The sequence below is a fragment of the Pleurodeles waltl genome, chromosome 6 (genome assembly GCF_031143425.1).
Source record: "Pleurodeles waltl isolate 20211129_DDA chromosome 6, aPleWal1.hap1.20221129, whole genome shotgun sequence".
Taxonomy (NCBI): Eukaryota; Metazoa; Chordata; class Amphibia; order Caudata; family Salamandridae; genus Pleurodeles; species Pleurodeles waltl.
In genome coordinates, this window is record NC_090445.1 from 2,879,668 (window position 1) to 2,892,256 (window position 12,589).

The 12,589-nt window shown below is 47.5% G+C and overlaps 1 protein-coding gene across 2 annotated transcripts in view; it reads left to right on the top strand.

Annotated features, from left to right (window-relative positions):
* The window catches only part of PIP5KL1 (phosphatidylinositol-4-phosphate 5-kinase like 1), a 294,458-nt gene that overhangs the window by 217,946 nt on the left and 63,923 nt on the right, over positions 1-12,589 (top strand). For both annotated transcript variants that reach the window (XM_069236934.1, XM_069236935.1), the window contains one exon: positions 5,702-5,736. In XM_069236934.1, coding sequence (XP_069093035.1) covers positions 5,702-5,736 — 35 coding nt within the window. The remainder of the gene's footprint in view (positions 1-5,701; positions 5,737-12,589) is intronic.

Sequence of the window (12,589 nt, forward strand, 5' to 3'; positions counted from 1 at the left end):
TCCACAGCGAGAGGGATCCGTCCACCAAAGGGGAAGTCTCTAGCCCTTTTCGTTCCTGCAGAAACCTCAGCTTCTTCTGTCCAGTAGAAGCTTCTTTGCACCCGCAGCTGGCATTTCCTGGGCATCTGCCCATCTCCGACTTGCTTGTGACTTTTGGACTTGGTCCCCTTGTTCCACAGGTACCCTAGATTGGAAATCCACAGTTGTTGCATTGTTGGTTTGTGTCTTTCCTGCATTATTCCTCTAACACGACTTCTTTGTCCTTAGGGGAACTTTAGTGCACTTTGCACTCACTTTTCAGGGTCTTGGGGAGGGTTATTTTTCTAACTCTCACTATTTTCTAATAGTCCCAGCGACCCTCTACAAGGTCACATAGGTTTGGGGTCCATTCGTGGTTCGCATTCCACTTTTGGAGTATATGGTTTGTGTTGCCCCTATCCCTATGTGTCCCCATTGCATCCTATTGTAACTATACATTGTTTGCACTGTTTTCTAAGACTATACTGCATATTTTTGCTATTGTGTATATATATCTTGTGTATATTTCATATCCTCTCACTGAGGGTACACTCTAAGATACTTTGGCATATTGTCATAAAAATAAAGTACCTTTATTTTTAGTATAACTGTGTATTGTGTTTTCTTATGATATTGTGCATATGACACTAAGTGGTACTGTAGTAGCTTCACACGTCTCCTAGTTCAGCCTAAACTGCTCTGCTAAGCTACCATTTTCTATCAGCCTAAGCTGCTAGACACCCTATACACTAATAAGGGATAACTGGGCCTGGTGCAAGGTGCAAGTACCCCTTGGTACTCACTACAAGCCAGTCCAGCCTCCTACACTACCTGTCTACCCAGGCCAAAGAGCAGCCAGTATGTGCAAGGATGCAGAGCTTATTTCTTTATCCTGATCGTTCATCCTGCTGTGATTGTGGCACATCAACTGCTGTTGTCACAGAATAACATGTAAAGCATATTCAGTCTTTTCTTCTGTTAGTAAATATTTACCACAAATCGATTCACATTTTATCAAAACAAAGTGTAGGTGCATGAAGCATGTAGATTATATATCCTTCAAGAAAAGCACAGTCCATCGTAAACATGTTAACCGGGTGTTCTGCACATTTATTGGGTATCCATGAACCTATCCCGAGTTAGTTCGATTCAGAAAAGAACTCGGGTCTTGTGCCTTCTTAGTCCAACAATTGTTTAGTTATTAAAGTCAATCATTCCATTGTTTAATGGCTTTGGATGAAATCCTCAAAGGAAAAATCATTGAGACATTTCGGTCTATCACTTTGGGGTCTCATCAGGACAAAAGACCAGTGGACCACACACAGTGACCGTTAGGGGGTCAGCCAGGGTAACTGGCTGCTCGACTTTAAACATAGGAGCACCCAGGCTGCTTCAAGGCTGCTCCATCATGGGCAGAGGAAGCCTCCGTTCCGTTCTGCCGCACGATTCAATTGGCTCTGTAAGTTCGGTTAGACTGGTCAGGGCTCCTGATTCTAAGGTCACGTTTGTGTCAGCGTATGTGAGTGCCTGCACCTATGGAGTCGACTCCATTCTGTGGTAAACTGAAATATTAACTAACAGAAGGAAAGATTGTGTATGCCCTAAATGTTAATCAGTGATACCAATGATTGATATATGACAAGGACAGCTAGGAAGTAGTATGAATGACGCCCGTGCCCAGACACAGCACTTTTGCCTGGTAATGACTATGAGGCACCCAACATGCCCTCAATGAACGTACTGTGCTCTGCATGCGCTGAAACTATCACAGTGCAAAGCAGTCCCCAAGGTAGGACCTGAAGTGCTCACCACGTGCTCATCCAGGTCGGGTGCAGCTCTCTTCATTCGCTGGGCCAGCAGAAAAAAAAAATGAGGTGCTTTGCCTGCACCGGGTGGCACAATAAGGAGGAGTGAAGCACTGCCCCAGACGTTATATGTGGAGATGAGGTGAATCTTCAAAGTGCTCACCAGACGCAGGAGGAAAATTACAGTGGTCACCCCCAGAGCCTAACAGCTCTGAGGGAGCAGGGGTCAGTCCGCAAGCCCCTGGAGAGCACTTGCAGTTGGGGCCAAGCAGGCAGCTAGCAGTGGGTAGGCAGACCAGCACAGCAAACACTGGTGATCCCTCCTGGCAGTCCCACAGTGCCTTACAGGACAGAGCCAGGGAGCAGCTGTCAGCAGGGAAACAAGCAGAAAAGCAATCTAGATGTGTCCTTTGTGCCATCCAGCAGACACCAGGCACCAGGCAACAACAGAAGAGCAGTCCAGATGAGTTCTTTGTGCAGTCCAGCAGTCCTTCTGGCAGTGGTCCAGTTCCAGTTCCAAAAATGCTCTAAAATCATGGGGCAAGAGCCCCTGTACTTATACTCCAGGTGCCCAGATTCTAGAAGGTGGGTGAAGTTTCCAGCCAGATCTGACCAGTTCCAGTGATTTCCCTTCTTGTCCACCCTGGCTCCAGACATCAGTAGGGGGTAAACAATCCATTTATGTGAAAGCAGGACACAGCCTATGCAAGTGTAAAGTGTGCCCCACCTCCCTCTCTCCCATCCCAGGAAGACCATCAGTATGTAGATGAATGGATGGCTGTCTGGGGAGTGTGTACAAAGTGGAGCTGTCCCCATGCCCTAGATGTGGATTGTGGCCATGCTGCAAAGCACCAAAGATGTAAGGACAAGAAATGCCCAGCATTTCTGAAATAGTAATGTAAACTCTACCTACACCAGTAATCAGGATTTCTCACTACCACTTTAAACATACCAGACATGCCCATTCTACTCCTTATAGATCAGAAATTACCACTTAGACATATAAGGCAATTCCCACGGCAAACCTATGCGAGGAACAGCACTCACAGCAGTGAAAAACAAAATGGGCTGTTTGTCACTACTAGGACATGTAACACATAAAAAATATATGTCCTTCTTATACATACACCGCTCCCTGCCCATAGGGCTATCTAGGTCTACCTTAGTGGGTGACCTAGGTGTAGTAAAGGGAGTTTAGGCCTTGGCAAGTAGTTTGACTTGCCAAGTCAGTGTGGTAGTAAACTGTGCAATCAGGCACTGCAGTGGCAGGCCTGAGACAGGTTTGAAAGACTACTTCTGTGGGTGGCACAATCATCGCTGCAGGGCCTACTAGTAGCATTTAATTGTCGGGCCCTGGGTATACGATATACCACTTTACAAGGGTCTTACAGGTAAATAAATAAGCCAAACAGTTGCAATCCAATTATACCAAGTTTTAGTGGAGAGAGCACTTGCACTTTAGTACTGATTAGCAGTGGTGAAGTGCCCGGAGACCTAAAGCCAACAAAAAGAGGGTCAGAGAAATAGGAAGAGAAAGGCAAAACATTTGGGGATAACCGTGCAGAAAGAGCCATTTACAACACTTGCCAATATTGACTTGTGCTTTATTGTGCTAGAATCAATCCTGAAGGGAACAGTTTTTAGGTGTACATTACTTATCTCGGCACCTTCGATCAGCTACCTCTGAAGAAGAGGCCAGAGCTCAAGACACTGAAGAGTTTGTGATATTTGTTGTTGAGTGTTCTCTGGAGTTAATCAGATGTTCCTCAGAAACTGATGACTGCATACAGCTCCCCTCCTCGCCGTCCGGACTGGAAACTGGAGTGTTTGAAGACCTACGTCGTTCGATTTCAAGAAGTACAGCAGACACTGGCCTCCCTATACAATATTTGGCATTAAGTGGCAGTTTCCACTAAAGGCTGTCTCCTACGAGGGCACCTGGCCAGTATTCTGTGCTGCCTTATTATGCAAGTTATTCATTTCGTTCACATAGAGCACCAAGTTAAATGAGGTGATGGGAACGCATGGTGAAGAAATGCCATGTATTCCCCATATGGGAACACGTGGTGAAGGAATACCACATATGGAAGCACGTGAAGGAATGCCACATATGCAAAACGTGTGGTGAAGGAATGCCACATATTCCCCATATGGGAACATGTGGTGAAGGAATGCCACATATGGTAGTGCGTGATGAAGGAATGCCATAATGCATGCGTGTGGTGAAGGAATGCCACATATGCCACATATGGGAAAGAATGCCACATATGGGAACGTGTGGTGAAGAAATGCCACATATAGGAACGCATGAAGGAATGCCACAGATGCCACATATGGGAGTGCGTGATGAAGGAATGCCACAGATGCCACATTTGGGAAAGCGTGGTGAAGGACTGCCAAATATGCAAAGGCGTGGTAAAGGAATGCCACATATGGGAATGCGTGGTGAAGGCATGAAACATATGGGAATCAAGTGGTGAAGAAATGCCACATATAGCAACGCGTGAAGGAATGCCACAGATGCCAAGCATCTGGGGCTGACCGACCAGTGCTCACCCTCAACAAAGAAACTCCAAAATCTCCCTTGGAGGAGGGGCGGGCTGCTCATGAAATATGATTGAGAACATATAACCCTCAATAATGCTCTGTGCCTGATGAGTCTCTTTGAAAGGAATAATGTGGTAATTTAGAATTGAGCAGTAAGAAGACACCAGCAAAGCTCCTGGACCCCAAGAGCCCCCAGTGTCCCACTTCATTCTACATCCTCAGTCCCCCCAACCCACAAGAGCCTTCTGTGCCCTCACTTCCATTCCATACCCTCAGTCCTCTGGACCCCAAGATAGTCCATTCCACCCAGTTGCATTCAACACCTTCAGTGCCCATGGACCTTGAAAGCTTCCAATGCCACTGCTTACATTCCAGACCCTAGGAGCCCCCAGTGCCCCACTTATATTCCACACTCTCCGTCCCCGGACCCTAAGAGCCGCCCTTGAACATGCACCCAAGGCCGCCCCAGCCAGTATTGACCCCAGCCCCACACTGCACAAGGCCTCTGCTAGAATGGGGTCAAGTGGGCATGTTTGGGTTGTGGTACCCCAATCTGTTCTGAAATCAACCCCTGGACCTGCAGCCTACTGGAAAAAGGCCAGAGTGAGGGAACGGTCAGTTTGACCCTACAAACAGGACGTCCATAAACAGATCTTGCATGTCTCCCTGGCTGCCACACCCTCAGTGCCCCCATCTAATGTAGAGGAACAAGAGGCGGCTTCCGTGACTTCACTGTTGGCAACTCTCTTAAGGGGACCACTTCTGGCAAGAGCTTTGCTAGCAGGTCCTCTGAACTCTTCTAAACCCGCTGCCCTGCCCGTGCTGGAAGGAACATCCTAAATAGGGCGGCCCCTCTTCCATGGCCGTGCTGGACAACCATCCTAATTAGGGCGACCCCTCTGCCATTGCCGTGCTGGAACGGCCATCCTAAATAGGGCGCCCTCCTGCTATGGCCATGCTGGAAGGGCCATCCTCAATAGGGCTGCCCCACCACTATGGCCTTGGCCATATGTGACGGATATCCTGTCCACAGTATTACGATTCCAGTGTAGCCAATGGAGATAGTAATACGCTGGCAGGGATATTGTTTGTGATGGAGTAACCCCTCCACCGAGATCTAAATCGGGCCCTAAGCCCTAAAGTGCCAGTGGAATGATAGAACAGCTAAGGAAGCTCAGAGCTGAAGAACCTGTGTGTGTGGAGGATTGAATCTGTGACATGTCTACCTAGTAGTCAAGTGAATGTGCACATAATGACAATATTAAGATGCTAACTTTAATGTTATTAATCACTGTATGCTCTCTTTCTCCCCTCCTCCTCTCCCTCTGCAGGTGTCCACAGTGTAATTCTACCCGAGGAGGGCAAGGTAGGAGCAGAGACCCACACTCTGCTGTGGTGAGAGGGTCATTGTAGCACTCTTGTCCACCTCTCTGACCTTCCTTTTCTGTCTCTCTTCCATTCCGTCTTCCTTTATGAAATCTCCATATTTATGTATATGTGCAGCTATATGGTGTTTCTATGGCAAACCTACATCTAAAGACAGCAGTGTCATTTACAGGGTCAAAGACTAGCGTAACGTCCACGAGTGATGGGAGACATAGCTGGGCTGTGGAAGTTTAATCAGGTGTGATGTAGTGCTCTTTCAAGAAGTGCGTCTGCAGCTCTTTTCTTACTTTGTGCAGCTTTGGGGCCGTCCTAATGAAGATGGGGTTTGCTTCCTGATCCTGGTTGTGATGGTGTCCTGGCTGCAATTGTGCCAAGAACCACCAGAGGTGGTGAGCTTGTCTGCAGGATAAACAGTGGTGCTGATCACTTTGGCTTTGTATAGGATACAGCTGGCTTTGTGCTGGACAATGAGGGGAACAGTGAGTTCCATCAGGATGTGGGGTTGGTATAACCATCTTTCCTCAGGCCTTAGATGAGATCTGCTGCAGTGAGGACAGTGTCCCTAAGGGGTATCAGTGTGGAGTATGGAAGGCCCATGCCCCTGAAGGGTGCAAATGAGGAGTCTGGGAAGCCCAGTGCCCCGGAGGGGTGCAAGTGTGGAGTCTGGGAGGCCAGTGCCCCTAAGGCATGCCAGTGTGGAGTCTGGGAGTCCAGTGCCCCTAAGGGGTGTAAGTGTGGAGTATGGGTGGCCATTGCCCCTGAGGGGTGCCAGTGTGGAGTCTGGGACGCTTAGTGCCCCTTAGGGGTGCCAGTATGGAGTCTGGGAGTCCAGTGCCCCTAAGGGGTTACAGTGTGGAGTCTAGGAGGCCAGTGCCCCTAAGGGGTGTCAGTGTGGAGTATGGGAGGCCAATGCCCCTAAGGGGTGTCAGTGTAGAGCTGGAGAGGCCCAGTGCCCCTAGGTGGTGCCATTGTGGAGTCTGGGATGCCAGTGCCCCTAAAGGGTGCCATTGTGGAGTCTGGGAGGCAAATGCCCCTGAGGGGTGCCAGTGCTGAGTCTGGGATTCTGATCCCCCTAAGCTGTATCAGTGTTGACTGTGGCAGGCTGGTGCCCCTGAAGGGTGCCAGTGTGGAGTCTGGGAGGCCCAATGCCCCTGAGGGGTGCCAGTGTCGTGAGGAGAGGCTGCACCATCTCCAGAGTCCTTCTCCCGCTGCTACTGACAGAACCCGGAGCCACCTGAAGTTCTCCAGCTGTCACAGTGAGTCCACAGACAACCTCAACCAAACTGCAAAAAAAGAACTTGGTAAACCCACTGTACGATTTTATATGTATTTTTAAAGGTGATCTTCCATTGATTTCTATAATGCGTAATTACGCATACAAAGACTATTTTTATTCAACTTCAGAAATTCATATCTCGAAAAGTACTTATCCAATTCTGATGATCTTGGTCTTAAAATGTATATAAAAATGTGAAGTATTGTTATAATTTTTTCTTGAGTTACTCCTTAGAGTGTGTGATTTGCAAGATTGATGCTGTGAGTACAACAAATGATTTGCACTCCTCCAAGATTGGCCTAAATGCTCGACCAAGCTACCTTAAAAATTAGAGCATTAGGTGACCTAGTTTTACCCCTGTGAACCAACCTGTGGTTGCCTGGACCCGTTGCACAGTGTGCCTAGCTGTGCACACTACAGAGAGGGCCAGCCTCTTACATTTGGTTTATCAGCAGTGGGATAAAGGCTTTGCATTTGCTGATACCACTTTGTCAATTTTGTGAGCACACAGGTAACTCGCCAAATTGCTTTTAGTTAATTAATTTTTAATTTTTAATTAACTAAACATTTTTTGGCAAATTTTTTAAATAATTGCTATGGCCCTGGTTAGGTCCCTACAACTTTAGCACAAAGTTTTAAAAAGTCCTTACTTTAGTTGGCCTATACAAAAAGGGTATTCTAAATTCTTAAAAAGGTCCGAGCTTTAGTAAAATAAAAATGACAGATGCAGAGACCCAGAACCAGGAGCTCAACCTGGGACCTTATGAGACATATAGCTAAGACGAATTAAGGAAAATTGGCATACTGTACAAAATTCATACTGGAAAAAGCCCCAAAACAGAGACACTTAGGTTTCTAGTGGCCCAGCATGAAAAAGATAGTCCCCCAGATAAAGTAGACGACGATGCATTTATGATGGATGAAAATGCTGTGGACAATGGAGATGAGGGGAGCTCCTCTCACTAAAGCACTAGTGCACCCACAGAAACAGACCTGGATATTGCCATGCTGACCAAGAGACTGTCCTTAGAGAGTCAGCTTTTGGATATGGAGAAACAGAGAAAAGAGTTGGGCCTGGTAGCCATCTGTGGAGGCAGCATACAAGTTGTGAAGGAGAAATCCTTCAACATCAAACTCCCAAAAGGAGTTGTCCCGCCCTTCACTAAAAGAGATGGTGTAGTCAAATGTTTTTCTGCCTTTGAACGAGCCTGCATTGGGTGGGAAATTGAGAAAAAACATTGGGGCACACTCTTGTGGGAGTTAGTCTCAGGAAAGTGCAGGGATGGGCTCCTGACACTAAATGAGGCAGATTCTAAAACCTGTGACCTCATGAAGGGTACCCTGATTGAGGGCTTTGGATTTATATCTAAAGAGTACAGTATAAAGTTCTGGGAGGCGCAAAAAAAACAGAGCCAAACTTGGGTAGACTTTGAGGACTACTCAGTAAAAATGCTGGGTGGTTGGTTAGCTGTGAACAAGGTAGAAGACTATGATGGGCTGTATAACCTGTTCATGAAAAAAGTATCTGCTAAGTAAATGTTTCAGTTATAGGCTACATCAATATCTGGTGACCTAGGTTCACTTTCCCCTCAAGAATTGGGGAGGATGGCAGACCATTGGGTCAAAACAAGGGTAACCAAAACTATCACAGGTGGGGGAGACCAAATGAAAGAGGCCAAAAAGCCCCCCAAGGGAAAGATGGGAGCTAAGACAAAAATAGTCTTCTTATGGCCCCCAAAAACCTGCACAGGAGGGTGGGCTCAGAGACTCTTCACAGTCTAGGGGAGTCTAGGCCATGACATTCCCATATCTGGGCCAAAATAAAACTTGGAGTAGGTTAGTTAACCACTTTTACTGGCCAGGAAATGTCCCAAAAAGTGAAGGACTTTTGTCAGTCCTAGCCCACCTGCCAGGCCAGTGGCAAAGCAGGTGGACACTTAAAGGCCCACTTAATGCGACTACCTGTGGTTGGGGTACCCTTTGAAAGGGTAGGGGACAGCATCAGGACACCAATACACACTAGTGGTAGTGGATCATACCACTAGGTAGCCCAAGGCTATACTCATTAGGACCATTACTGCCACAGCAGTTGCAAAAGCCCTTCTGGGTATTTTCACCAGGGTAGGGTTCCCTAAGGAAGTGGTATCAGACAGCAGTTCAAACCTCATGTCAGCATACTTAGAACAAATGTGGAAGGAATGTGGAGGTGACTTATAATTCACCAACCCATACCATCCCCAAACAAATGGGCTGGTTGAAAGATTTAATCAGACCCTAAAAGGAATGATTGGAGGACTCCATGAAAAACTCGAAAGAAGATGAGATGTCCTGATTCCCTCCCTGCTGTTTGCCTACAGGGAAGTGTCACAAAAGGGAGTAGGTTTCTCTCCATTTGAACTTTTATTTGGGCACCCTGTTAGGGTACCACTAAGTTTTGTTGAGGAAGGCTGGGCGAAGGCCACTTATCTAGTTGACCTAGGCAGTTGCAAAACCCCAAAAAGAATTATACATGTCAATTGCCTAAACCCCTTCTATGACAGAGCTGATGTGACCATGCTCATGGTTACAGATGAGGGATAGGAAGATGAGAGTGAGCCTCTCCCTGATCTCCTCTGCAGCAACCCACAAGATGGTTCTGTGGATGGAGTGCTCTTATCAGACACCCTGACGGAACAACAGCAAACTGGTTGCAGGCAAGTCCTCAACCAGTATGCTGAATTATTCTCTCTGACCTCTGGAAAAAAAAACTGGTGAACCCATGATGTAGACACTGGTTACAGCTTGCCTATCAAAAACAAGATTTATAGACAGTCAGACAATGTCAGAGAGAGTATTCAAGCAAAGGTTAAAAAGATTCTGGATTTGGGTGTCATTGAACCCTCTGAGAGTCCCTGGCTAGCCCAGTAGTTTGTCCCCAAACCTCACTCCAAAGGAGAGAAGAGGGAAATGAGGTCTTGTGTGGATTACATGGGCCTCAACTCTGTGACAAAAACTGATGCACACCCAAGTTCAAGAGCTGACGAGCTCTTGAATAGTGAGTTGTCAAAAGGCCTTTGCCACTCTGAAGAATGCTATGTGCTCTGCTCCAGTCCTACTAGCATCTGACTACTCCAGGCAATTCATAGTCCAAACAGATGCTTCTGAAATGGGGATAGAAGCGGTCCTTTCCCAGAAAATGAATGATGGACATGACCAGCCAGTTGCTTTTATAAGCAAGAAACTACTCGCTAGGGAACAAAATTGGAGTGCCATAGAGAGGGAAGCCTTTGTTGTAGGTTGGGCCCTGAAGAAGCTGAGGCCATAGCTGTTGGGCTTTCACTTCATAGTTCAGTCTGACCCCAGGCCTCTCAGATGGCTACAACAGATGAAGAGTGAAAACCCCAAACTGCTTAGGTGGTCCATTTCCCTACAGGGAATGGATTTTCAAGTGGAACACAGACCTGGGACTGCCCATGCCAATGCAGATGGCCTTTCCAGGTCTTCCACTTAGAATATGAAGACTCACTAGGGAAAGGGTAGTCTCTGTGCCCTTTCCCCACAACCCCCGGACGCCCGGTTCACAACGATAGCTGCAGTATAACCATAAAGGTGTAGCCTGCTGTGTATGGTCTAACGGTCTGTTGTGATGCCGTGCCATACATACCCATAAGCAGAACAAACAGGACTTAGAACATACCCAGCAGTAATGCCCGCACCTTGCCCAAGCATGTGTAAGCCTTAGTAAGACAGTCTAAGAGTTGAGGCAAATGAGAAGATGGAAAAAGGGGGGAAGTTGAGAGGAGTGAACCTCGCTGAGTGTAACGAAGGACTACCCAACACTATGAAGTTCCAGCATTCCAGGTCCAAACGTGGGGGGGAGGGTGATTATGCACACGCAGTTGGGGTGCCCTATGGCACAGTGATCACCAAACTAAGCATGTGTCGCACCAACAATACCCATCATGAAGGTCTATGCTCCTGGCGTGACAACCGTTGGAGACATTGTTACTCATAAAGTATTTCTTGCTTCTAACATGAAGGTTTCAACATGTGCTAGAAGAAGGGAGGCTTGTGCCCACTAGCTGGTGGCCAACCAGACAGTCCTCAACTTTTGAACTTTAAATAAGATCACCTGCCGGTTGCGGGGTTACTTATGGTTGTCATTGTCTTCACTGGAGGAAGGTGATTGCTTGTTTCCATCACGACTCCCGAAGGAGTCCATGGCAAAGCATGTTGACTGTGCATATGGCCCACCTTTGCCATTTAAAGTAATGCAAAGCATGTGTAAGTCACCCCAGTGGCAGGCCTATTGAGTCCTAAGGCAGGGTGCAACATATCTCATGGCCAAAAACACAAAACTGTTGTTTTTACTGTGGAAAGCCTTGGTTGACCCTTTGGTGAGTACAGAGTTACACGCTGATCCCTCAGCTCTGCTAACTATGGAACAGTGCTACCTAAGCAGACACTCCAGGGTGTCAAACAACTTGTCATATTAAGGCCGATTCTCAAGTCTAAATTAATGTAACAAGTTGCTATGGGCAACGTAAGCAAAGTTGCCACTTTGTTGTCTTTAGTCCCTGTGCCCAATCCCGGAGCTCATGGAATCCTGTCGCTGAGACAGCTTTTTAGTCTCCTAGGGACATGCTAACGACGCCCAGGAAAGGATACAGTAGGAGTCTGCTCTGGAAGGAGGTGTCACATACACCCTGCAGGAAACCACGTGGGTGCTTGCCCAAAAGGCGAGTTTCAAAGGAGAAGCCACCTTTAAAGGGTACATGGGTAATAACTTGGGAGAGGGGCTGCATTATTGTTCTTTCAGACAGGCTGGCACTAGGGACAGGAAAGGAGAAACCAGTTGCCATTTCAGTTTTCCAGAAGCTTGTCGCCCCCTTGGTAGCCACCCCCCTGGGTTGGGCTCCACATGCTGGCGGGGGGTCCTGCCATATTGGAAGTGAGCAGAATGGTACATCCTGGGAGGCCCAGGTGCCATACCTCACAAGAAGTGGTTATCAGCTGGGGGTGGACCTGGTAACCCACTGCCTACCCACCACATCCTGCCCTCAGGGCACTTTCTGAGCATAAGTACGGCATCCCTTCCACCCCAAACACAGAGCCAGGCGACCAGCTGAGAAAGTCAATCGGAAGAAGAACGGGAGCTCGACTACCAGAGGGAGGCATTTTTATAAAGTGGTTTTTGATTTCTTGAGTGTCTTGTGTATTTTCCTCACAGACTGTCTCTGCTTCCCGGTGGTCGGCTCTTTCTGCCTCCCTCTGGTACTCGAACTCCCTTTCTTCTTCTGTTTGACGTTCTCAGCTGATAGCTGGCTTTGTGTCTCATTCTGATCATCTGTCTCTCTCTCTCTTCTAGACTCTCGGGACAGCTATTGTTCTCATTACAGTAGGCTGTCGCTGCCTCTCTCTGACTCCCTGTTTGTAATAAGCTGTCCGTTTCTGTGTCTCCCTCTCACGTCTCCTTTCTCCTCTCTCTGCCTCTCTTTTCACTTCCCCTGCTTGTCCTTCCCACAGTTTCACTCCACATCCATCCTGCCTCTTCTCTCTCACCTGCCTCCCCCTTTCA